At 50.9% G+C, this 26,451-nt stretch overlaps 1 protein-coding gene across 1 annotated transcript in view; it reads right to left on the minus strand.

Moving 5' to 3' along the window:
- NRP2 (neuropilin 2) overlaps positions 1–23,904 on the minus strand; it is an 86,971-nt gene extending 63,067 nt beyond the window's left edge. Inside the window, exons 1-2 of the mRNA XM_086615514.1 lie at positions 23,832–23,904; positions 11,755–11,932 (exon numbers count right to left, since the gene is read on the minus strand). Of these exons, the coding sequence (XP_086471640.1) occupies positions 11,755–11,932; positions 23,832–23,904 (251 nt within the window). The remainder of the gene's footprint in view (positions 1–11,754; positions 11,933–23,831) is intronic.
- Positions 23,905–26,451: the final 2,547 nt, after the last annotated feature.

A 26,451-nucleotide genomic window follows, 5' to 3' on the forward strand; every position in this document is an offset into this window, starting at 1 on the left:
ATGTCCATTACATGCTAGCTGGCTTAGTTGATTTTTCTGTGTCACCACCCATCTTCATGCTCTTTCATACACCATCTTCAACCTAAATCCTTATTTCATGGGTGGTTACAGTGTGAAAGACAAGAAAACTTTTCTGTGATGTTTATATAATCTTAAGCAACTGCAGGACATACCCTTCAAAGGTTAAATTGCTGCAGAAACTGCTGGAGACTTCTAAACTTTTTTTTTTTTTTTAATAGCCATGACAGCAGAGCCAAGCACCTCTGCTGTCTGATGAAACAAGAGCAATGAAGTTTGATCTTAGCTGCCAGCCCTTAATCAGAGTAATTAATTATAAATACAGCAGATGAATTGGATTCTCCTTTGACTTGAACTGGTTTTACACATGTGTAACTCATCGTTTTAAGGGTAATCACTCCTAATTTACTCTGGGGTGAGAAGAGAATCAGTCCTCATAAACACAGATCCTGATACAGATTTGTGCGCAGACCTAAAAAGCTTGTATCATATTTAGCTTTAGCCAACGAAACCTCTGCTCTCAGTGGAAGCAGACTCCTCACACCCAGCTTGGGATGGGATTAATCGTTCTTCTGCACTGACAACACAGGTAGTTTAAATCACTCTTGCTGACTGGACCTGGACTTTAGGTGGCTGAATATAGGAGAGATTGATCCGGTCTCAATCTGCAGCTTGTGGGGCCGAAGTGCACTCAGAGCAGGCAGAGTTTGCCCTTGTCTTGCCCTGATGAAAATAAATGCCCGTGGCAACAGCAGAGAGAAACAGGTTATCGTTGCTTTGAACTTGAAGGGCTTTCTCTGGATTTCAGTTACTAAAATGATCAAAATCCAGTGGCAGCAGGGAGAGAGCCAGGCCTGGGGGAGTGTAACTGCTTAGGATTTCTCTGAAGTTTGTTTTGAATTTGTTGCATCCAATTCCATTTTGTCTAATCACAGTATTGTGGGGTTTTGCAATCGTTTCACTGTGCTTTGGATTATTTTCCTATCTCCTCAAAAATCTGACCAAAATTTCTGAGAAATAAGAAAAATTCAGTCATCCAGTCAAAAAAAAGAAAAAGAAAAAAAAAGAGACAGAGAGAAAATAATCCTAACAGATTGGAAAAGTTCTTCAAAAATGCCTTGAAGACAAAAAAAATTGGAAACTACAAATAGCCTCTATTTATACTTCTTGGGTTGTTTTCACCTCCATACGAGCACCACTGATGGGAAGAGTCAGCAGTTACTGTTAACTTATGCGAGGGGGGAGAAAAAAAAGATAGCCAAAATACATCTTGCAAGGGGAAGAATAAAACATAGCTGCAAACTGCTCCTGTGGCAAGTTCTGATTCAGGAGGGAATTTCAGCTCCTAGCATGCTGCTCTCCCCCCCAAGATGGGAAAGCAAAGGCTCCCCCACGCTTTGCCGTTGGTCCTCGGGCTGCCTTCTTCAAGCTGTGTTGCCAGATCGCTGCGGAAAGGCGCGTTGGAGTAGAGAAGTGCTCTCATCTGGGGCATGTCTGGAAAACCGTTCATTATATAAGAAAACAAGATGTGCTAATGTGCACTTTAGGGGTTTTCTGCAGGCTGTTGTTCAGGAGTTACACATGGCTGTTTAATTTTATCTCTGTCTCCAAAACTGTCTCTATAAATTCCTCACCCTTCTATCCTTAGCTGCAGGGGTCTTTTGTCGCAAGATGTCTTTGGTATTGTCTGGGGGCAAAAAATCATGGTGCAACCAGGAATAAAATATATAAAGCATGTGAAGAACAGCCCCCCTTTCCACTGCATTCTGCCTTCTGTTGCTGCTCTAAGGGAACTGAAGCAACTCACAACCTTTTCATACCCCAAAATGCAGGACACTTGAGAAACTGCATTTGCACTTTCCTCCTTCTGCTACAATCCATCTGTGGAAAAAATTAGACTTTGGTTTCTGTGTCATTTTACTGTCACCACTCACAGGCACTTGATCACTAAGAGAAAGAAAAAAAAACGTATATAAGAAAAGATAACAACCACAAGTGGAAAATTTACTGCCGAAAAGCAGCAGAGCAGGCAGAAGGCAGGGGGCAAATGCTCACTTCACCCGCTTTGCTGTGGGGGAGCAGGGGCAGCAGGTGAACAGGCTCCCATCTCCTGATGGGATCCAGTGCCCAGCAGCCCAGGCAATAGGTGGAGATCAGTTTGGGCCAGGTTGACCTTGGTGGCTGAAGGTCTGGAGACTGGCTGGCAGGTGCTCATGAGGATTAGGGGACACTCACATGCTCTGCTGTGCCAGCCCTGTTCCCAGAGGAAAACACCCTCCACGGAGCCTTAGCAAGCGATGTCTCATGGCACCTCACTGGCACAGTATCAGTCACGGCCTTAGACACAACACGCCGTGAAGAACGAAAGAGCTGGTAATAACTGGGATCAGATGGGAGCTTTGCAGCTCGGCTTTCCACATATCACTCATTTGCACTGGCTTTTTTCAGCACAAAACCGAAACAAACACCTCATTAAGCACCAACTGTATCAAGGAGGTTGCAAGAACAGAGCCCCGAGCAGCCCACCCTCCCGCTCCTGGCTGCTGACATCCCTTGTTAATGACGGATGGTCACCCTGGGACCAGCCTACCACAGGACGGCTTTGTGACCCCGCAGTTTCACAGACACAGTCTCTTCACAGCCCAGCTCCTGCCTTAGCCAAGGCACATGTAAGCAAAGCTCTGCTGCCAAGGCTGGCCTGAAGCCTCCACTATTTGGGCACTTCCACAACAACCTGATCATGCCAGCTTGTAGTAAGAGCGGTTTCTGGGGCAAACGGCACACCAAACCTGCCTGATCCCTCCTTGCATGCTGTGTAGGTAGCACAGCATCTCCTACCTTCTTCTCCCCCTAAAACACAGGCACTCACAGCTCAACAACCATCAGAACGAGCCTCGCCAAGGGTATGAGCGCAATCAATACCTGGACAAGGGTGAGCACCATGCCATGCACATGTCATATCACGTCTTGCTGTGCGTTCACAGCAGCGGTGGCCTCCCGCCCGGGTCGCGGAAGCAGCAGTATGTATCTGAGGGTGTGGGAGAAATTAACGGCTTGCAGGGGCTGGTCAGTACCCCTGAGGTGAGCTCAGCCCTGCCTGGGACAGCAGGTTGGAGTGGCAGCCACATCAAGATAGGAGAGGAAGACAGAGATGAAGGAGTGGGCTGCTCCATGAAGCTGGTTGGTACCTTTTCTCTTTAACACGCTCTGGGAACAGGGGGATGGGAGCATCCCTATTTCTCCCACAAACAAGGGCCCTGCCACTGCTTTGTTGAGGAAGATTTTCTTTGAAGCAACCCTTTGTGTCACCCTCTCACTCAGCCGCAGCGGTATGTCTGCTTTGTCCTGCCAGCTCAGCCATGGAGTGTTTACAAGCCTCCCTCACCCTTCCAGGCTGTGGTTCAGCTCCATTGACACTGAAGGCAACAGACTCCTCTCTCGGCGTGTGATGAATCAATTACTTCCTCTGACACTCTATTACTATTGCCCTTACATCTCCAGATTGCAGATGAAAAGACAGGCTGAGAAGGGGGACAGGGAAGGGGAGAGGTCTCCTGAGGTCTCCTTCAATTGAGTTGTTGGACATCTGAAGAAATCCCCATCTGCCATATTTAAAGACACAGAGAGAAGTTTTGCTCCTGAATGGCAGAAAAATCAGAAGGTTTTCACAAAAGAAAACCTAAGAAATCAAATGGGTCAAAAAACTTCAACAAGATGCAGTGAACATAGATCAATGGTGAGTCAGTCCCCTCTGCTGATGGAGATCCCAGACCTTGTTCCTGCCCATGATTATCAGCCAAACATCAGCATTACCAAAGGCACAACATGTAAGAGTCAGGCTTTACACCTTCCCTTTTCACTGCAAAATAACAACGTAAATGAAAACTCACACCAACGCTCACAAAAGAGGAAGAAAGCTGAACACGTGCCTCAAACTCTCATGCTGCTGGTCAGGGCTGGGGGAGGGCCCTACTCCGTGTTGGACATCCGTCAACAACCCCAGCTCCGAGGGTTCCCTGGAGGTTTCTAATACGTTGAGCACTTCCCGCGCAAACACCCTGCATGTGGCACAGCCTCGGCAGGCACAGGGCTGAGCACAGGGGCTCTCCCACCGCCAGTGGGCGAGTGCTGCCTGTCTCAGCAAAGGGGGAGCCCACCTCAAAAAACAGGGGCGCACCCTTCTTCACACCAACCGCAATGTGTTCCATAACTCTGCAAGAAGTGACATTTGGGGCAGCTACAGCACGCACAGAGCAGCTGCCCTGCTGGTTTCTGTGCCCTTTGTAACAGGACTAAGTCTTTGGCACAGGATTTCTGATGTCAGACCCCGCTACTTCAGGCTCTGCTTCTAGCAATACATTAGACACTAATACCTCCATGTCTGACCCAGTGCTACTTTAAAACCACCACCATACTACTGGACTGTGATTGCTCAGCAACGCTCTATGTAGATCTCAAGAATTCCTTGGGATTCAGGAGGAAAAAAAAACGCAAACAAAAAACCCCAGGTTATTCACTCTTTCTAATGATCTACTGATCTCCTTGCTAAGCCAGCATAAGGAAGGCTTTCTATGGTGTGTTTGAACTGATATATCAAAGACAGTTGCTTAAAACATCTTAGCTGTGATTAGTGGACCATGACTGCTATTAACTTATAAGGAATTCCAGGATCACCAGACTGTGGTTTGCAACATACTGTTACATTGCCATTCAATGGTGATGTGCAGCTGCTTGATTTAAAGAAGACGGACAACTAGTCTCAGACTAAAAACTAACCTCCCCCAATTCTTTCAAATAAGCTCTGTGCTGAGCTCTGGCCAAAAGCAACCAGAAATTTCTTCTGTTTTCAGTCTGCTCTTTGCAGTCTGTTCTTTTTAGTTTGCATTCATATTTAATTGCAGAATTCACACCCGGCCAGAAAAGGCTGGGAATGAACCAATCGTTGCCTGCAGCGCTCTGACCTGCTCCTCTGTGATGCTGCTATGCAGCAGCCTTTAGAAGGCAGCATGCAATGCACTGTTGCTATCTACACTGGGTTTTATACCTGTAGATGCCCAGGTCTCCTCTCTTCGTTACAGGGCAGGGAATTTAAAGTGATTTGCCAAAGCAGGAACAGTAAATCAAAAGCAAGGGAGGGAGAAGAACTCAAATCTCACAACTCCCAGCCCTGATATTGGTGGTGAGTCTGCCACTCCCCTGTTACAGCCTGACAATAGTGATGATATCCATTAAAAAGGCTGCATGTAGCTAAGGCAAACAGTTGCTTGTTAAAAGCCTAAACCAGTTCCTACAGAAATCAAGGTAAAACCTCCTGCTGCCTTTACTGGGCTTTGCATCTGGTCCTCAACAAAAAAAGTGTAATTTTTAAAATATCATTCTGACACTTTCCTTACATTCAGTAAACCTTCTAAATCCCTCATCCAGACAGCAAACCCACGCCATGGAAGAACACTGCTAACCCCGCTGTGGGATGCAAAAAAAGTGACTGAGACATATCCCCACAGACATTTTGTCTCCTGAGGCCCACCGATTTGGGATGAGCCTCTGTGAATGGTGTCACCCAGTAAGCTGGAGCACTGTTGCAAAGACAGCCAAAGGCCTTGGGCTCTTTGCTGAAAGCACGAGTATCCCAATGCTGTGGTTACCACCAGGCCGTTTCAGTGGGATTGTTCTACTACTGTCCTATGGCATCTGCACTAAGCAGGGTCAGCAAAGATGCATGGGACTTAAAGCTGGAGTGTGGCTTGCACTGCACGCTCACGAAAGGCACAGGCTTCTGACGCTTTTAGCCGGATCCTGAAGCCAGTTAGTGAGGAGCCACCACAGCCAGCCCTGTGGGCGACCCATGGGTCCTGCTCCCTCCCTTGCTGGCCAGAGAGGCTGAGTAAGAAGCAAGTACAACACCACCTCCTCCTCCCACCTCCTCCTCATTAGCAGGAAGGAGGGGGAGAGGTCTCTGTCTCTAATGCTATTGTTCCCAGTGTCACCAGCTGGCCCTCAATTTGTCATCATGCCAATAGGAAACAAGGTGCAAAACCAGATCTGACTCCTACGCGCCGGATGCTGGTGAGCCGGCGCGACATAGGAGACCCCAGGAGAGTGCCTTCAGGGCCATCACCTTCTGTGGAGCCTGGACTTGGCCCATCCCCCCAGGGAGAGGCTCTGGGTCATGGGGAAGCACAGTCGTGGAGCAAGCTAAACTCTCAGCTCTGCAGATGGGCAGCAGAGACAGATGTGAACAACCTTGAGCTGTTAACTCATGAGCTGGTCTAACACCGTCACAGCTAACCCATTCATTGATGTTTCATTTCAGAAAATGACCTGGGCTTGACGGGAATTATGAACCATATAGCGGATGCTGGATGGAGCTGGAAAACAGTAGAAGCTCATTTGAAGACAAGTTGAGCTTCAGTGTCATGTTACCCAGACTGAATTATTTCCTGTACGTCAGAAATGTAGCTTCTGGCTACCCATGCCACAAATGTATGAGCAAGCAAATGCCTTCCTTAACACTCATCATTGACTTCCTCTCTCTGCAAAGTTAAAGCTTTACTCCCCCAGCGTCGCAGGAGATGCAGTCACTTCCCCTTGCATCCCAGCAAAGAACCCCCCCAAGCCCTGCATGCTCTGTAGTGCTCCAAATGTACTTCTCTTTTCTAAGCATTTTCCCAATCTCTAGCTGAACTGCATTGTTTCTAAAATGTGTACTAACAAGCTAATTATGCATACTTTTCAAAGCATTTACTAATTAGCTGTCCATGATTGCTGCCTTGTCTACTCTTAACCTTTGCTGATGGAAGGACGGCTTCTTGCAATATTATCCTCTTGTTTGAAGGAGATGGTCAAGAGAGCCAGGCTGAATACCGCAGCCCCCAGCTGCCTGCCTGCCTGTGGGCACTGGGGCTGGCTGCAGCTCCCCCTGCCACCTGAGCAAGGGACTTGGGCCAGCATCTCTGCTGCTTTCTAGGAAGGAAGCAGAGCTGTTTCATTCCAGTGCCCAGCTTCCTGGAAGCACAGGAGATGGCCATGCTGCCACAAAAGGCCTTCGTTGTCTCGCCAAACCTGCATGCCTCATCCTTTGTACCGTGGCCCGGAACACCAGCATGCTACTGCCAGTGTCACCTGGCTGGCAGCACTCAGAGACAAGTGTTGGGAGAGTGGTGTCTTCCCTTGCCAAACCTTGGTCCACTCTGACCTTGGGGCTGGGACCAGGGGCATCTCCTGCCGTGCCTGCTCAGTATCCAGCACACACCAGGATGCTGAACTTAGTTCAACTCTCTTGACACCATCGCAGTGCTTACAAGGTCACAGTGACAACAGCATAAATTTCCTCACTATGGTGGCCCCGGTTCCTGTTTCTGGAAACCCCCAGGGCTTGACATGGGAAGCCCAAGTCAGGAGAAAGAGCCTGAGCAGCTCCAGGCTGACACCCATTATACCAGCTCCTGCCTTTTTTTTGGAACCCCGGGCCCCTGTCCCCAGAGACCATCGCCAAGCATTTGGCATGTACCACCAGAGGGGGCTGCGAGCCACAGCAGCGATCCCCAGACCCTCCGCAGGCAGAGATCCCACCGATCGCAACCCAGCTGCGGCATGTGTAGGAAAGGGCGACAGAAACCCCCCCAGCACGGTCTGAGTGTCAGTCGGGCTTTTTTTTTTTTTTTTAAAAAAAAAAATAACGTTCCTCTGGTGCAGATGTTATGACTCAGCTGAAATGTCTTCTGCTTGTGGAGGCAGCACAAGGCCAGCGGCTGCAGTCCGGAGGCAGCGTGCCTGTGCCCAGAGCGTACAGCAGTGCCCCAGCACTCAACGGCAGCTCTGCCCAGTCAAATCCTCCAGCAGAGTCAGCCCAGTGTGGCCGGGGATGGCAGGGGCAGTAGCCAGCCTCGGGAGGGAGCTTTTAACGGTCCAAAGAGAACCCCAGCAGTGGGAGAGAGACACGAATGGAAAAGGTGGTTATAAATGCAATGAATCACACAGAGCTGAGGTTTCTGACTTGGATTTTCCAAGCAAGCAGCGCAGGCAGAACAGTGAAATGGCAACTAGGAAGTAGCGGGCAGCTCGGCTACGTGACTGTGTGAGCCGGGGGACGGCCACCCCTATCGCAAACGGTTCAGGTCGCTTGTGGGATCACAAATAAACCCTGGCATGCACATGGCCGGCCAGCTACCGCCATGCCATGCGGGGAGTGGAAACATTTCGCCGCAGCAGCATGTTCTTTTCCACTGGATGCCACTTCCCTGCTCAGAGAGCAGATACCGACGGCACGGGGCCACAGTGCCCGAGCAACAGCTGTGCTTGTGAGAAGAAGAAACAGCGAGCAGACAGGCTATTACAATTATTTCCAAATAGTTTGGCAGGTCTTTTAGCAGAGCATCAAACTTCCCTTCTGGCTCTGCAATTACTGCTGCAGCCCCACAGCTGCATGTACAACGGTGGGGGTCCCACACTCCCTACCACAGCATGCCCACCCTCCTGCAACAGGGATCCATGCTGGGCTGGTGAACAGGAGCCACAGCAGCAGGAGAAGGCAAGTTTTCTTAACCTGAAGTGCCTTCCCAAAGTAAGGCGCTTCCTCGGGGCACAGATGAAGCAGAGGGAGACAGAGAAAGAGAAGGAGGAATATGTTCTGGGGCTTCAATTACACCAAATTACTCCTTTCATGATGGTGGTGGTACAGTTACTTCTTAATGCAGCTGGAAACAGCCGAAAAATAAAAGCCCAGATGCGCCTCCAGAAAAACAATAGCAATCAGCTTGGAGTAGCCGCCCCTGGCTGCCACCTCCAGGCGTCCATCCCCTGCTGATGCTCCCAGCTCCAGGCAGGGAGGGCCAGCTGCCGAAGCCGCTCTCTGCAGACAGCCTTGCTCCAGCGTCCAGGCAGCCCCAGGTACACAGGCCCTTTCCGGCCAGCTGCCCGGCGAGGGGAAATCACTGACCATTCGCAGAGGTCCCCAGAGTGCCAGGCACTGTACAAAACACAGGAGGAAATGCCTCCCGTCCCAAAGGGAAATCTAAAGCAGATACAAGGAAGGCCAGAAAGGACACAGTAAAACTAAAAAGGTTTCTGCAGATATTTCTGTAGGCCTTAGAACGGGTTTTAGGAATGTAAATGTTATGCTTTATGAGGGAGAAACTTTAGCCTAATAAGGTAAAATGAAATCTCGAAGGAAGAAGCAACAGAGCAAAGGGTTACCTCTGGCAGCTGGAAGCACAGACCAGCCCTGCTCCTGCTCTGATAGCTGCTAAATAGCAATATCAGAGTAGGGGGAACCTTGTCTGCCCAGAGACAGAGCGCCACAACGGGGTTCATCAGCCTGTCACATTTGTGTGAACGTGCTCTATATTAACGATCAAATGTCAAATGAAGAGCTCTGCCCTAAGACTATGTTTCTTTGATGCTGAACTCCTGTTCCTGTTAAGGTTCCCACCTGCAGCTGCAGTGAGGCCTTTGTTTCTTCATAAAATACCCTCTGACACTCAGATGAGATTTATTACTGGATAGTGTCCTATTAGTACTGCTTAATGCCCAAGCATTACACAGTGTTAATACTAGTCTCCTGGTAGATCACTAAAAAAATCACTTTACAATCTCCCTCCTATCAATTTCTTTCAGGCAGTGTTTATCATGCACTGTTTTCATTTGTTTGGTTGTGCTTTCTATCAACCACTCTCTATGAAGTTCTTTCAAACCCACTCTTTTGCAGTGATGGCTCTGGAGAGCAAGCACCCAAAGTCACTTGGCTTCCAGCTCACATCTGTGGCCAGCAGAAGCCCAAGCACCCTGTGGGTGAACCCTGTTTCACTCGCACACAGGTGGCAGCTGAGGGGATAGAGGTGCAAGCAAACTTCACTTGCAGTAAAGGTTTGATGCTAATACCTGGTTTCTAGAGAGCAATGTTGTCGTAGGAACTGAACTGAATCAGAAACCCTGACGAACCCTCCACCACTCATGTCCCACACAGGGGACTGAACCCCTCCAACTCAAACCTTTCTTCTTTAACTAACGGTGCCCTGCATGCACATACACACAGAAAGGGAAAGGGTGAGATCACAGGCACTCAGATGTGCCACAGTTAAGTAGAAAGCAGCAAAGGGACAACATCTCCCATGCTCAGGCAGCCCCTCCAGCACACACCACCTGCAGCTTGGGACCAGACTGCTCTCTCACAGGCAGCAAAACATGGCAAAAGTTGACCAAGGTGCTCAGAACTAAAATTCACAGCTTCCTATGTGTAGAAGAAAAGCCAGGGGCCTGGGAGGGCGGCTCTCTGACCAACCTGGCTTTGCTTGCTCAAGACCTTGGAGAGGCAGAAGCTGGAGTCCCTCCTGTCCAGCTCAACCTCTTCCCTGCACACAATACTGCCCTGCCCAAGACATACTGCATACTCTGCAGAATGCAAATACAGGCCTATAAAGCTTTTATTACTGTGAATTTGGGGCAACTGCATTAGCTATGAGAAGGCTATACAATTCAGCCTTTACAAGCAATAATAAAGTCTGATAGCAATCATCATTCTCACACGTACTGCCGAGGCCTTGTTGTGTTCATCTTTGCCCATATTAAGCTTCTCTACCTTCTCCCCTCTCTAAACACAGGCCTGATCCTGCAAAGTGCTAAACGCCTTGCACACACAGTGACTTCAGGGAGAGTTCATGGTGCTTGAAGCCTTATTAGCCCAGGCTTTATCTGTAGGGGGTGATGAGATCCCCAATGACATCAATCAGCACACCTTCATTAGAGTTAGAAAAGCTATGCTGATTTATGGTAGCTGAGGATCCAGCTCTACACTTCATAACCTTCAGTACATCATCAAACCTGTGCTGAATTCTTTGTTCTCCACAGGACTGATTCTACAGCCCCATAAATGCTTCCTCTGTCCCTCTGTCCTTTTAGCAAACAGAGTTCCCCTCTCCGTATATAACCTCCTTTTAATCAACAGGACCAGCGTGTCTGGCAAGACTGCTGTGTCAGATCTGTTTTAGGAGACTCCAGACTCCTTCACAGCTCAGGCATCCCTGTAACTGGCTGTGGATACCAGATTAAACACACAGGTTTATATGTCTGCTGAGACCATGTTATTAACTCAGCCTTTTATGGTGCCCTTTGATGCCATTAATTATTCTTTACTAGCTGTTAATTGTTTTTCCCCGGACATCTAGTTTCCAAATCCCTTAAAAGAAGAGATAAAAAAAGCAAACAAAACTAAACCCCCAGTTTACCAAATACAGCAGAAAAAGCACTGTGAAGAGTCAGATCCAGACCAAACAGCTCAGACCCCCAAGCCCCCAGACTCACATGGCCAGAGCCTGGGTCTCCAGCCCTAGGGCTCCCTATGCCATCCCTCTGCCTAGTTACACACCAGGAAATTACTCTGCTCTCCCAGCACAGTTTAAAAGGACAGTGAGGTCACTTCAACACTGAGAAAAACAAGCTGCTTTTTAACCAAAGTCAAACTCAGGCTGAAAGCCAGTTAGCTCTTGCTTTCAGGTGATACCAGGCTGAGTTAAGAACCACTAGTTCAATGCAGAGTAGGCTCATCCTATGTGTCCAAAGGAGCATCTTATAACCACCCAGTGACAGAGGCACACTTGCCCCTGAAAGGCAATGAGACAGAGCACTATGGGGGCTCAGGACAATGCTCGTTTTCACGCTCAAGGAAGCATGAGGCCCATACCGCTAGGTAAAAGCAGGAAGAGGTGACTATGTACTAGAGAGGAAGAGGAAAGCTCTTACTTGCAGTCGTGCTTTTCAATTTCAAAGTGAGGGTTGAAGTTGAGGATAATCTTCTGGTTAGATTCAGGGGTGTAGATGACCCACTCGCAGTTCTGGTGGGAGGGGTAGTCATTGGGGTACCCCGGGGAGGTGATGTACCCAGCATCCTTGGAGTTCAGGCGGCCCCCACACGGCTGAGCTGGAGAGACACAGAAGGGAACAAGGCATTGAAACGGGTTCTGGGCATCGGCCACGCACAACCGGTCCCTTCAGGCCACTGCTAGGGTCAGCCTGATGAAGACCATTCTCCAAGCCATTGACATCCATTTGGTATTCTAATAATTTCATATTAATCTCTGGGCAAGGCCAATTATTCTACAAAACAAACCTACTCCTTTTCCCCCCTCTATCTGCTGCCACACTTACATACCACATTTCACACAGACCAGAAAAGAGAAATAAATGCTCTTGGCAAGGCAATTACAGAGCCATAAAGTAAGAGACAGATTCGTATCAGATCATCTGGAGCTGTCTCATTTTATCCCTCTTTTTGCCTCCTTTGCAAGCTTCTCTGTGGCAATCTCCCACAGCTGCCTTGAGAGACACCAAAATTTGGACGCATATGACTCTCGGTACAGCTGCAGGAGCACAGAAAGCTTTGCTGGTCCCAAGGAAGGAAACTGAGGCATGGCGGGGCTGACGGGGAGCCCAGACCTGCCCGTGTGGCTGGTGACAGAGCTGAGGACTGCCCTTCTCTGCTTGCTGCGCTGTACCTCCCCAGCCCTGCCTTTCCCCACCAGCCCATCTCAGCAGATTGGCCTCCTACCTCCCGAAAACTTCCAAGCTAACCTAGCCGTTGGAACTGCAGACACAGACAATCAGCAATGGTGGTTTTGTGGGGCTAGCCCGCAAACGGCTGGCAATGGTTGCGTGGTGAGCGGAGGAAGCACTCTCAGCTTTGGGTTAGAACAGGCCCTAGAGGGTGATTTCATCTTCAAAAAAACATTTAATCTCATGAACACTGCAAATCAAATTTATTATTGCATTACTTGCTGGGAGAAGAATTTGCATCACAGGGTCAATTGATAACGCACTACAAATCCAACAAAGTGCCTTTCTCCACGGGGCCCCTCGTGTGTGCGCCTCACTGCCCTGTCCCGGCGCCACAGCCCCACAGGCTGCCACAGCTGCCCTCGGAGCACAGCATTGCCTCCTCACACCCAGCAAATTGGGCAAGAAAAAAAATGGGCAAAACCCAGCCATATCTTAAGCCTCTCCCCAAGGCAGGGGGGTAGGGTGACGCCAGTCCCACGTTGCAGTAAGGCTTTCCCCTCCCTGACAATAAGCAATGGGGTACAATATGGGATGAAAACTCTCGTGGGTTGTCCCGGCAGCCCCGAAGGGCTCCAGTCCCACAGGAGGGTGCAGGTGGCCTTTCCCGGCGCACAAGGCGCATCCCATGCCCCGGAGGGAGCCGAGGCGCAGAAGCGTCACCCTCTGTGTGGGGCAGTAACCACACGTCCCACACCCCTGCGGCTCCAGTCTCCCTCTGCAGTGCTGCTCACTGCCCGGGCCCCCAGTCTGTTCCTGTCCCTCCCGAAGCAACACTCGCTGCAAAGCCCCAAGACATGCAAAGCAGCTCAGGCTCCCATGGGCTCAGCCCCACACCATGGGTCCAGCTCTGCCCCCTGCCAGGCTGTCACGAGTCTGCCTGCTCTCAGCGGGGACATCCCAGCCCGCCTTCAAACTGCCCTCTTGTCGGAGCCAAGGCAAGCAGCAGGAGTGAGGTGGGACCCCTCGGGAACACTTCCTGGAAAAAAGCACTTGGAATAAACAACCTGCTGCCTGCACACCATCCGCACTCTGCCTGCAGAAAACGCACATGCCCTGTATGGGAAGAAGAGCGACAGGAGAGTCCTTCTTGGGGGAGTGAGGCCTCCTTAGCCATGAAAAAGCACTATCTTGGTTTCCCCCCATATCTTTCATGCCCTCTAACACATTCATTCTTCAAAATAACTTTCTTCTCACACACCCAAAGGCATCTCTGCAGCCTTCCCTTTTTTCTTAAAATAATCCTGTAAGTATCCTGAAAAATATGAGGGGGGAAAAAAAAATAATAAAAAAATCACAATGTTGCCACAGAAGAGCTGAGAATACCAAAAAACATCTGGTTTTGTTCCACAGGAGACCTTACTCAAAGCACAAACATTTACAAACCTACGTTCTTGCACAAATCTCTTCTCTCAGCAAGGCATATTTGCCCACACGTGTGTCTATGCGGGTTTGGGGAAGAAAGAAAGAGACGTTCATGTGGAAGGAAGAAATTCACAGACTTGTTGACATCAATGTACAAATAGACGTGCAATTCACACTTCACTCATGTACACACTTTCACACCTTCTCATAAAAATTCACACCTCGTTTGCACACATGTCCACCCCCTCCAGCAAAGAGAAATATTCAAGCTGCAGATTATTTTTCTTGGAAAGGGCAAAGTCTCGAAGCAATGAAAATACAGTCAATCCTTCCACACCTCGTCATCCCCTCCCCGTCTCTCCAGCTTTCACACACATGCTACCCGCTAGGCTGATACCACCAACATCACCCACCACTCAGAAGTTGCTAGCCCCTTACTCGTGCCGGATACTACCGATGCTCTGCGAGCCGTTGCAGCTCAACCAGTTAGAGGGGAACTGCAATGTGAACAAGGGTGTTAGGCTCCAGCTTGCTCCAGCTCCTCCCTGACAAATGAACTCAGGAGCAGAAATCCAGATTTACCCTGATCTCAAAACATCTCCCTTGCCCTGTGAGGCCATTGCAGGTCAGTAGGACCAAGCTAAGGAAATCCCTGGGCTTGATCCCAATTTCAGGTCAGCTTGGTGCCCAAGTTAAGCTGCTGTTGAGGGCAGCCAGAGTGAGAGTAGCTGGAGCCCAGCCACTGCAACTGTGGCCTCTGCAGCAAAAGGGGACAAGCAGACAAAACCACTGAGTGGACAAGAGCACCAGCCACATCCCTCAGGTATTCAGATACCACCAGGAAAAAGTTCACCCTCTTCCTGCAGCAGGGAAAGTCTTCCACCTGCAGGAAAGCTTATGTGTGTCTCTCAGAGGAACAGATTTTGTCCTCTCATTCATCCTGCCCCAAGAAGGTCCAGAGAAATGAAGGGGGCTACATCAGTGCAGCACTGCCTTGTCCACACACAGCACCAGGCCACGTGTAGCAGGGAAACCAGGGCTTCTTAGGGTTATCTGAAGAGGCAAAATGACTTTAATATCTTTATAATTGTTCTGTCAGGCTTTTTATCTTTTATTTCTCCGGTATCTAGCAGATAAACACCTGCAACAACAACAAAGTCTATCACTGTGTCCACTGATGGTCAAAGGGTTTGGTGAGCAGACATGCCAACCACTGGCTTTCTGTATAAAATCAGGCCTGTTTTGCACACAGTAGAGGGTCAAGCTTCTATATAATGTGTCATTTCAAACTGATACAATCAATCCATGCAAAAATTAAAAAAAAAGTGGGTGGCATGGCTGCTGCCCAAGCTGTATGCTCTGGAAGCAAGATGTGCTCCACAGCTAATGGCCTCTGGCAGCTTTTGCCAGCCCTGAATTCACTTAATAAAATTAAAATTAAATTCTGAAGCATAAGCCAAGTCTGCCAGGTGCGTGGGACATCCCGTTGCTCAGTAAGCAAAATGCAGGCGTTGAAAGCAAACTGCTGGGGCCCCTGCCAGCCCATATGGTAGAGGGGCAAATGGAGTGCTGTGCCGATGGCGAGGCCATGGGAGAGCAGCCGGGCTCCTCAACAGCGGCTATGGAGGTTGGCACTCCCTGGCAGTGTCGGAGCAGGCTGCATTCAGGATGGGAAATCCCCAGATCCCTTCCTTCCTTAAGGCCCACCACGTGACTTACAATATCCCAGCAACCCTCTCCTTGCAAGACCACCCCAACAGGAGAACTACACAAGAGGACAACCACCGAGCCATAGGGATGGAAAAGGAAGACCTGGACAAGCTCACAAGGGCAGACTCCTGCAAACTCACAGCATACAGTGGGCAACTCCAAAGTTTCCTGCAGAGATGGGTATCAGCAGCTGAGCTCCTCACCCTTTGTGAGGGGCAGACCCCTCTTTCCCTGCCCTGCTGGAGACATCCAGGCTGATGAAGTCTCTCCTGCCCCCTCCCCCCACCCCAGGCTGCAACGAGCAATCATCACTCAGGGGACCCAAAAATAACAGCCAGGCCCCGGGAACCTCCACCAACACTTGGGGTTTTTCAGCTCTGCAGCTCATCAGCACATGCTGAAACCTTAGGCCGGGAGCAGACCGTTCTCCTACTTGAATTTCCTGCCGATTAAACCCCTCTGGATTTCCCTCACCCCAGGAGAGCAGGGCTCACTGTTATTGTTGGACCTTCAACACAGAAACGAAAGCCAACTCTGCCTGTAACAAAAATAATCATCACCAGAGAGGCCCGTTTCACAACAAACATACATACTACAGCCTCTGAGAGCTTGTAGCATCCAGCAGAAAACTATCGCATGTTTTGATCTACTGGGTTCAGTTTACTTAGGGGATGTAGTTCAGGGCTGCACACAAAATTTAAAGCGTTCTTGTTGCCTTGGAGGCAAGTGGCAGCATCAGTGCCAGTGCTGCTCCAAAAGAGCAGCCTTTGAGGGCAGCAGAGGAGCAAGGGAGAGAGATCCCAGGAGTCCCACGGCAGGGCATCCCAGGGATGCACCGCCTGGCCTCGTCGCTTATTTGTTTCCTTGCATGACGCCCTCTCAGTCTAGCTCCACATTCTCCTCCAACCACTGCAGAAGATTTCTACATCCCAGGATTCAGCGCTGGGCAGAGGAGATTTGCCCTGGCAACCCTCCAACAGCGCAGCAAAATACGGGTCTCAGCGCGCATGAACTGCTGCTCTCAGAGCTGCTGAAATTGGCCCAAGCCCTTGTGGAGCAAATCCTGTGTTTCAGTCCCATTAGAGTCTAACAGTTCTTTGAGAAGCAAAGTTTTTTTAAGGTCCACGTGCACCCACACCCTTTGCCAAACCCTGGCATGGAGAGGAAAGAAACAGATCTCTTCTGCTGAGGATTTGCTACTGTTAATGTTCATCCTGCCTCGTTCCCCAGGTTCTGGCCCTGGGGGAGAGCCCAGGCACAGCTGATGTGGAAGGGGCTCTCTCCTCAGACTGTACCACACAGCTTTCGCATCAGGCAGGAACACAAACGTGAACTCTCGGATTTAAATGATACAGCTTAGCCATTGGCCAAGGAGAGAGATATAATGCAGAGGAAGCTAATAAGATTAGATACTTTATCCCCAGTAGCATAGATCATTTTAGCAGAAGCATGTTTGCTTTGGATTGCGAGATAAAGCTTCAAAGGCTTCCTGAACAAATTAATGTACAAACACACCCAAACAACACAAAGCACTTACACACATTTCATCCCAGAGCGATGCCCGCATCCACATCTTGGGATTTCACACAACCAGGGAAAGTCCCCTGAAGGTTTCATCGAGGGCCTTTACCAGTTTAACTAAAATTTCACTTAAAAGTAGAGGCACAGCAAAGCAGAATTTAAAGACTGCTTTTGTGATCTGAACTAGGATTTCGTTTGATTCAGAGTGTCTCAAGCCTGTCACGAGAAAGGCTCATAAAAACACTGCCTGAGCTTAAGCAAGAAATCCATCAGTTGAGGAATGCAGCCGTCTGACCACTTCCTAAGGCAACCAGGGAGGGATGCAATATATTCACTTTATAGTGCTGGACAGCAGTGAGAGAGGAACGCCGGAAAGCTCAGCAAATGGAACATTTTAGCTTTGAGCCTTTGCAAAAAGAGATCATTTTAAATTATTTTTAAATAAGAAGGGAGTGTTGGAGGGAGGGAGAAAGAGAAGGAGATTTGAAGATTTCTGATGCCTGCACTTTCTTTGTCATGTTAATCCACATAAGAATTAAGTGGGAAACTTGAAATAGAGACCTACTCAAGCTTCACCATGGAAAATGAGAGGGCCAAATCCTGCATGCAAATCCAGGTAATTTGCTTTGAAATCACTGGAGTTCAGCGGATTTCCATACCTGCGATTCTGGATAGCCACCTTCCAGGGCTGGCATTGCTTTGCATTGCTTGAGTCAGTAGCAACCTTGACCTTTAAATGTTGCCACTTTGGTGTGTTGGTGGTTCTTCCCCCTGCCCAACTTTGTATCTTTGATGATATTTCATATCCTGATTTTACATGGTGTCAGCTATGTTATTTGTCATCTTATATCACAGGCAAATGCAATTCCAATAGGGCAACCAGCTTAATAGTGTTAGTCTTTATATAGATATGTGTGCACACAATTCTCCCAGCTTGCCTGCAAATGTAATCGGTGGATCTGGAATTACAACTCCTGGCTACTCTGGTAATCATTCGAGAAAGCACGTGAGTGCGTGCATGCACGTGTGAGGGAGGGGGATAATTGCATCTTGAACTTGCAGGAATCACACATTTTTCTCCTGCCTCTGTGTTAGGCTCCCAAGGGTTTGAAGTCTCCTGGAAACACATTGCCATCTCCCAGGACTAAGTAGCAGCTTCAGTAGATCTTAAAGCTGCAGATGGGGCAGTTTCTGAGGAAACCTCACCGGTACCACAGGTGAGGAAACAGAGACTTGGGGAAGCTTGAGGGCTCAGAGCAGCGGCAGAAATAAAGCAGTGGCTTCCTGCATGGCTGCCTGCCACCCTACCTATAGGCTACACTAGGAAATAATACGAGGATGAAACAATTTGCTGAGCCGCCTCCGTGAATGCCATCAGTAACAGGGTGGTTTGAGGGCCACGGAGGAAAAGTGAGAGACATTTCTAATTCCGCACATTAAAGAAAGAGCCTCAGATTCACCTAGGATTCCTCTCTAAAGAGCTTCAGGCTTGATGAAAGGTGTTCCATGCCTCTGAAATACTAATTAGTATTGTTACTACGATAATTCCAAGAAAAGAAAAAAAAGCCTGCCTTGCCTCTCATCTCCCCCTGCACCCTCCCAGCTCACTCACACCTTTCGAGCCCATCTGTCAGGGTCCATTCTTCACAAAAACTGAATCCTGGCTTTCCCCATTGGGCAATGGCAGTTTGTTCCTGTCACTTTCCAAAGCGGCTGGCAGAGCCTCTTTGAATCCTACACCACCCCTGCCTCAGTCCTCCCTCCCAAGGGCCCTGTTGGAGCTGCGGAACAAAACCCGGTGCCTTGGCAGCGGGCAGCCCCATGGATGGGACGGCATGGGAGGATGGAAGCAGCCCCTTGGGAGCCACCCAGGAGAGGCCCCACTGCAGCTCCCTCCATGCACACTGCTGAGCAGCAACAGCTTCAGCTTTTACAATGGCTTGCTCAAATCCAGCTACTGCTGAGCCTCACTACTAGTGCCGAAGTTATTACACGTTCTGGCGAGTGTCTTAAACACATTGTTTCCTGCTGAGCACATACTCAGCGGTCAAACAGAAAGAGGAGAGCTGGAGTGAGCCTGGGGTGTGCACAGGGGAGAAAGTTGTCAATGGGGCTCTGGGTGCACAAGGGAGAGTGTGGGGAAGGGAAGGATGCAGGAGTGTGTTCGTGGTAGGCAGCAAGGTGGGGGGGACCGGAGGGGCTCTGTGCATAAGAGAAAAGCCAGAGACTCGCATGCATGTGAAGAGAGAGGAGGAACCAGGGAGATAGTAAGCGTGTGTGTATCTATCTACACACACAAGGGGTTGGGGTTTTCCTCCCTCCTCTCCTCACAGGCATCTCCTAAAAAACAGGGTCCTAAGGAGCCTTTCAACAAAACGCAAGCAGAGTGCATGGACAGTGTACTTTTGGCTTCACCGTCTTCCTAGGAGGGATGTAGAGAAAGGCAGGCATTCAAGCCCCACACAGACAGCACTTCACATCTAAGGGTGACCCACTAGAACAGCTGGGGCAGACGTCTTGCCTTTGTCTCAAATGCACAAGGAGAAATGAGGGTAGGTTTCAAAGACCGGGAACCCAGCAGTTCATCTCTGAAGCCCATTTTCTTTGGCTCGTCAAGTATGAAGAGAAGGGGAGAAGCACTCAGACAGAAAGTCTCTGTAGCCATCCATCCCTGCAAGTAATGCTTCAGGCCATTCTGCATCCCGATTCACTGCTTGTACCTCTCTCCCCAGCCTGTTTGGGAAGAGGCTGCCTCATCTAGGCTGCAGTCCAGCGTTACCCCAGCTGTCCTCCCCCATGCAATCCACGGGCACATAGAAATGGTTACGGATCTGAGTTGTGATTTCGAGTGTTTGGCACTGTGCCTGCTGACCTCGTGCTGACAAACCTCCGTGTCTGCACTTGTGTCTTTTCACTGTGCAGGCATCAAGTCTGGCTCAGGATCCGGCCTTCTGAGATTGTGATTTGGCTCAGGCAGGGAGAAGGCTGACCCTTTGATTCTGAGTATGATTAAAACCATGCTACTGTAGCGCTAAGCCGTGCGCAACACTGCTAGCAACAGCCCTGATTTATGTTGTTGCTAGTATTGCGGTTTCCACCAGGGTGTAGACAGGGATTTCGAAAATAGCCCAGCTACCTCTTTGTCTGTGTGTGTATTATAATTAGAAATGTGTCAAAGGGCTGTTACAGAGTGAGGGTAGAGCTGGTAACATTCACACCCCGCTTCTGCCCCACCTCTGTGCCGACGCTGTCAGCCCCAGCTTGGGTGTGCACAGGCACATCAGCTCTCCGCACTTCCCGGATTAGACAACTGTATTCCCAAGACTCCACAGGGACGCGGTGGCAGTGACTTCACCGCACAATGGAGTGCAAGTTTAGCAGCTCCTAGTTTGCTCTCGGGCTGCTGCAATCTGCCCCCACCATCGTGGCCAAATGCATACTTCTTCTATTTCGATTTCAGATAGGATCACAGGTCTCAGATATAGACGATTTATTTTTCCTAGCACAGCTGGTCTGTCAGAGGTCATATAATTTGGCAGCAATCCCAGTGCTTAAAAATTAATTTTTCCTTATTAATACAACTGGGCGTCCCACAGGATAGGATCCCAGCCTTATCTGAACCTGACAGCTTCCTAAACCCCGCAAAAGGTGCTTTCTCCTCTCAGGCTATCTGTGATACAAGGCCACCATGTCCTGGAGCCTGGCAGCACTGGAGGTTTCTACCAGGGAACCAACCTACCTGCCTGCCCAGAGCAGCACACTGCTGGGACAGGGAGCGCTGCCTTCTCTGACCTAGGAAAGCAGGTTGCTTTCTCGTTTTAACCTTCTAAGCCACGCACGAGGTACCAAACACAGAGTAAATACTGGGAAGGAGACTGGGAGAGAGAAGGAGCAGGGCAGGGAGATGGGAAGCGCCTCTGTAGTGCCCACTGGGACCAGTGTGCCTGCCTGTTACTCCAGACACTACACACCATGATTCTTGTGCGGCAGGAAAGTTAGGAAAACAAAATGCAGCATCCTAACCTGGGTCAGAGCCCCCCACTGAGCTTGTATCAGTCGTTTTCAGTGATGCTCCTGACAACTGTCTGATTCCCAGGCTAAAAAAGCTTTTGTTCCCAGTAAGAGCCGAGTTAACAGCACAACAGGGCAGAAGGCATTACACTCAACGCTTGCGTGGGGGTGTGTGTGTGTGTGTGTGTGTATGTTTGTATGTGCATGGCCGTGTGCCTGCTTGGCAGCAATTTGTTTTGGTCCCCCTCCCCACCTTGCTACGTGTCCTAAGTCATTACTAAAAATACTAGCTTTTAAGCAAACTATTTGGAAGGCTTCAAGAGTGAGCTTTGCTCGGAGCTGCATAAACATCATATGAATGGCTCAGCACTTGGGTCACTCAAATCTGTTACTTTCTTACTTGATTGCTTTTTATGGGAAGATGAAAAACACACAGCCATCCAGCCTTCAGATTTATCTTCCAGGGTCTCCCACCCACTCCCCTCCATGGTTATCTCAGGGTTTGCTTGGCTACATACAAATTGGCAGCTGCACTGTTTATCTCTTACTGTAGAAATATTGCACGAGGGTTTTTTCCATGTAGATTATCATATTATTGTCTATTAAAAACATCTCCCCTCTCTACTAACCTCCCTTAGGGAACCTTAAGAGGGACTTTCATAATGGGCGAAGGCTTTCAGATACACCAGACTGAAACATAAATCCATCTACCTCTGGCATGTTTTTTTTTTTTGTTTGTTTTTTGTTTTTTTTTTTTTTAAACTAGGCTGGCTAATTTACTGGAGCTGAGCATAGCCTGATGGAGGTTCGCATCCTGTTATCCCACACCTTTGCTCACTGGGCTAGCGATAAAGTCATTTGACTGGGTTTGCAGCACCATCACAACAACGTCTCGGCAAACAGCCGCTGGTGTCAGCCGCAGGGAGACAACTTCCTTGCTGGCTCCACTACCATGTGATGCTCCGCTTAGCTGGGAAAACCCCGCGTTCAGATAAACATTTCTTACAGCGACTGAACGGCCTCAGAGACACAGTTGGCTCAAAAAAATCCGCTTCTCAGCTAGTCCTCACCCCGAGCCCACTCAAGGATAGGAGGTGCATACACTGACACAGACACACACTCAGGCTCAGCAGCCACAGGGACTGCAGCCAGGCTGGCCAGGGCACCCTCAGGAGCAGTCTCAGCTCACAGTCCGGTCTGCCTCAGCACAAAACCCACTTCAGCAGCCCAGGCACTGCCCCTGCAGTAGGGACCACCTGAAGAGACGGCTGCACTCAGCAGGGGCCTCCCAGGACTCTTCCCTTTCTCTTCACCTCATCGAGTGCCTAGTCATTTGTTTTCCTATTTGAACAAAAGATGGGATTTTTCTCTTTCCTTTATAACCATAAGGAAGGAGGCGATGCCAACCGGCAACTGAATGTACGCGGAGCGTGTTTGCCGGGAACGTCTGTGCTTCACTGCTGCAAAAACCAGGGACTTTCTCAGGCGACAGAGACTCTCCCACTTCCCTTTCCAAGGGGGAGCTGGTGGCCTTGCGGCTCCGAGGCTGAGGAAGGCAGAGGGGCAGGGGGAAGGCAGAGCCCGCCGGGCGCACATTACGCCTTGCCATCTAACGCTGCCCGGGTCAGATCGCGACTCAGGACCCTCCGTCCCCGCGGACCGTCTGAGGCATGTCCCGAGGCCCCGGCTAACGGGAAGGGAAACCCGCAGCTCAGCGGCTGCTGGCTTGGCACCACCGTCCTGCCAGACAGCTCCTGGGCTGCTGACCGCAGCAGGACCCCGAGAGAGCGGCGGACGGTTGGGTGAGGCATATCCTTTTCCTCCAGTGACTGCTCCAGGTGGGGACCCAGCTGCCCCCATTAGCCAGACCCAAAAGCCAGTGGCCGGGGAGCACAGGGCTCAGCCTCAGCCCGCCTTTGCCCCTCTCCTGTCCGCCAGCCAAAGCAACACAAGCACCAGGGCTTCTTCCCAGCGCCTCCTGACAGCCCAGCCTAGCTGTTAAGCGGAGACCGGAAAAACACACTCGCGCCCCAAAACCTGCCGCGAACCCACCAGGTCCCGGGACACGCCGGCGTTTGCAAAGTAAGTGCGAGTCCCGCACGCATGGCGGGCAGGCTTTCCCGGGGGCTGCCCGGAGGGTGCCGCCACCGCCGCGAGCCTCGGTGCTCCCAGCACCGCCCTGCACAGCTCCCGGCTGCCTGCTCCCTGCCAGCTGATTTTAATTTCCCACCTAAAGTTTCCCGAGGTTGCGCCCGGGCACGGGGCCGCGGGTGTCCGGGATGTGGCTGGTCCCTACCGCTTCCCCTCCCTTCCTCGCGCCCCTTCAAAAACCAGCACGCAACTTTCCAACGCGGCTCCATCTCCTTCGCCCCCTCACGCCGGGCGACAGGGAGCTGAGCGGCTGCACCCGCTGCGCGCCTTGCCGGGGGGCTGCGCCATCCCCGCCCTGCCACGCGCACAAACCCCCCCAAAACCCGTACTGCGAACGCTGCACGGCGCCGCCAAGCCCTCATCCGTGCCCTGTGCGATGCCCGAGGCCGGGCAGAGCCTCGGTGCGTGCGCCCGAGACCGCGCACGAGCACTCGAAAGTTGGGCGGGCGGGGAGGGCTCCCTCGCCCACGCGCGGCTGGGGGCACCCTCCGCCCCGGGGGGCGCCTTACCTGTCTCCGCCGAGCCTCCGGAGCCGGGCAAGCACAGCCCTAGAAATCCCCACGCGAGCAGAAACGTATCCATCCTTCGGAAGAAATTTAAAAAAAAACCCAAACACCCAAGGCTGCGGGGCCGGGATTCGCCTCCCTGCCCCGGACGCACCGCGCTGCGCCCCGCGTGGGCACCCCACTCGCGAGCGGCTCCGGCGGGGCTCAGCGGGAGGCGGCGGCCTCTCCGGGGCCGGAGCTGCGGGGCGGGCAGTGCCGGCGGAGCGCCTCTCCCCTAGGGCGACCCGCGGGGCCGGCGCCTCGGCATCCCCCGGGGCGCGGCGGCGGCGGTGCGGGCTGGGGCGCCGTCTGCGCCTCCTCTCCCTCCCCACCGGCGCCTCGCAGCCTTTTCAGGCAGGGCGGCATGTGGCTGTCAGCGCCGAGCCGCGGCGGCACCGCCCCCCGCGCCCCCCCGCGCCCCGCCCCTCGGGGCGCCCCCGCCCCGCCCCGCGCCTCGCCTCGCCCCGCCCCGCCCCGCCCGCAGCCGCGGAGGGGCGCGGAGGCTCCCGCAGCGCGGGGTCCGCGGGTCGCAGCGCGGTGCGCGGAGCGGCTCCGCGGTGCGCGGGGCCGGGCGCATCCCCGGCGGCGCCGCCCGTGCCGCGGCTGCCGGCCGGCCCGTTCCCCGAGCGCTCACGGCCTCGCAGCGCAGGCAGGAATGAAGAAACTCGACTGAAATAATTGCGAAAGAGCAGGGCTGTGCGAAAGGGAGACACCCAGAAATTGTCAGATGGGGGAGCATCAGGACAAGGATTGTCCCTGCTCGTGGGCTTCCGCCGCCGCCGGCCGAGACCCAGAAGCGTCGCGCCTCGGCCGGAGCCGCCGTGCCGTATAGCGGGAGCGGGGAGCGCACCCTCCCTGGCTTCTGGCACCCGCGCTGCGGTGTAAAGGCTGCTTTAAGGGACAAACGCAAAACCTCTGCAGGGCTGCACCACGGTTGGCTTCCACGGTCCCAACCAGTTTTCTCCATGACGCTCTTCAAAAAAACACAAGCCGAAAGCAGCGTTACATAGTCACCTTAAGCGTGCTCAGAAAGTTTGCCTTTGCCCCTGAGAAGGTGAGGAGTCCCGGCCTGGGTGGGAACCGTTGGGACCTTGCGTTTACTCGCCACTGAAAGTCACAGAACGCAAACAGGCTGAAAACCTGGTACCTGGCAAACTGGGGCTGACTCACACCTCCGTCCTGTTTGAGAGGTGACATTTCAAAAGCACACGTGAAACAAGCCCTAAAACCCCACACCAAAAAGCTACCTAAAACCAAATTCTTTATGTTGTTGATCAGTCTCTAGATTATAGATTCCAACTTTCAAATTTACAGCAAAAGGATTAAAACTACGTTGCCTCAGTTTTTTTTTTTTTTTTAAATTGGTAATTAGTGAAGAGATACTGGCATGTGGCAGAAGTGAGATACATCATTGTGTGGGTGAGAGGGAAAGTACAAACGTTTCACTGGTATTCGTTTAGGGTGATGAGACTAATTATTTTGTACTCTGCTGTCTATCAGTTACTTGTAGCATCACCAGCTCACGTCAATGAAATCACGATGCCAACCTGTTTGAGCGCATTCGCACAACACGAATGCGCCGAGTTCCTCTGAGGCCAGTGGAAGTTCATTGACAGCAACAGATTTGGCCTGACAGATAGATGTGACATTTCAGCCGTTACCCTGAGGGCTGTAGCATCCCTCTTTCTTCTGTGTGTTCTGATACCTGATTTTGCATCTTCTATGGCTAAAAAGTGCTCCAACACCTGTTGAAGTCAATGCAAAGCCAGTGGCAACTGAGTCTACTGCCTTATTTATTGTGTTTTGATGTGGAATTATGCAACTATTATTTACTACTTGCTTATAGTTAGGATACTATCAAGCTAGCAAGTGTGATTTTTTTGTGTGTATAAATAGCCCTCGCAAACCATAACACAGATATTGGAGCGTAATATAAACCCACAGCATGAATCATTCCTCTCTTGAGATGTGCATGGAAAAGGAAGAGGTTACCAAACCCTATTCAGAGATGGCCCCATCTCACACACCATAGAGCACAGAGGCAATTTTCCTCCCGTTACATTCAGTCGGAGTTTCCCCTGGTTAAGGTCAATAGAAGAGTGGAAACACGACCTTGAACTGGTATCAGCTCTGATCTGCTACTGAGTGAAGAGAAGATAACCTTAGGAAAGAAAATGGTGATGGGAAATGAAGTTACCTGCTGCTCTACAGAAGTTTCTCTCAGCTGCTTTTCAATAGCTCTCCACAATCCAGCCCTGTGTTTCAGATCTCAAGTCTCCTCTCCACAACATGACGCTATCAGGAAAGGAAAGGCACAACTGAAATACCAGGCAGTGCTACTGCAGTTTCTACCACTGCAGGTGTTCAGGACAGGATGACAACCAAGCTGGTGACACCTGCTAGTCCAGCTCAGGTACAAGAGTCAAAAATACTTCTTTTGAGAGCATTTAAGACTCAGATGCACCTTGAACTTACCTCTGCTTGTTTCCAGGGGCGGCTGCTGCTGCTGTGGGCATTGCTCCATGCCCCAAGCAAGGCTGGACCTCATCAGCTCTCCATGGCAGGGAAGTCCCACTTCTGCCAA

This window comes from Tauraco erythrolophus, chromosome 8, assembly GCF_009769465.1.
Source record: "Tauraco erythrolophus isolate bTauEry1 chromosome 8, bTauEry1.pri, whole genome shotgun sequence".
Classification (NCBI taxonomy): Eukaryota; Metazoa; Chordata; class Aves; order Musophagiformes; family Musophagidae; genus Tauraco; species Tauraco erythrolophus.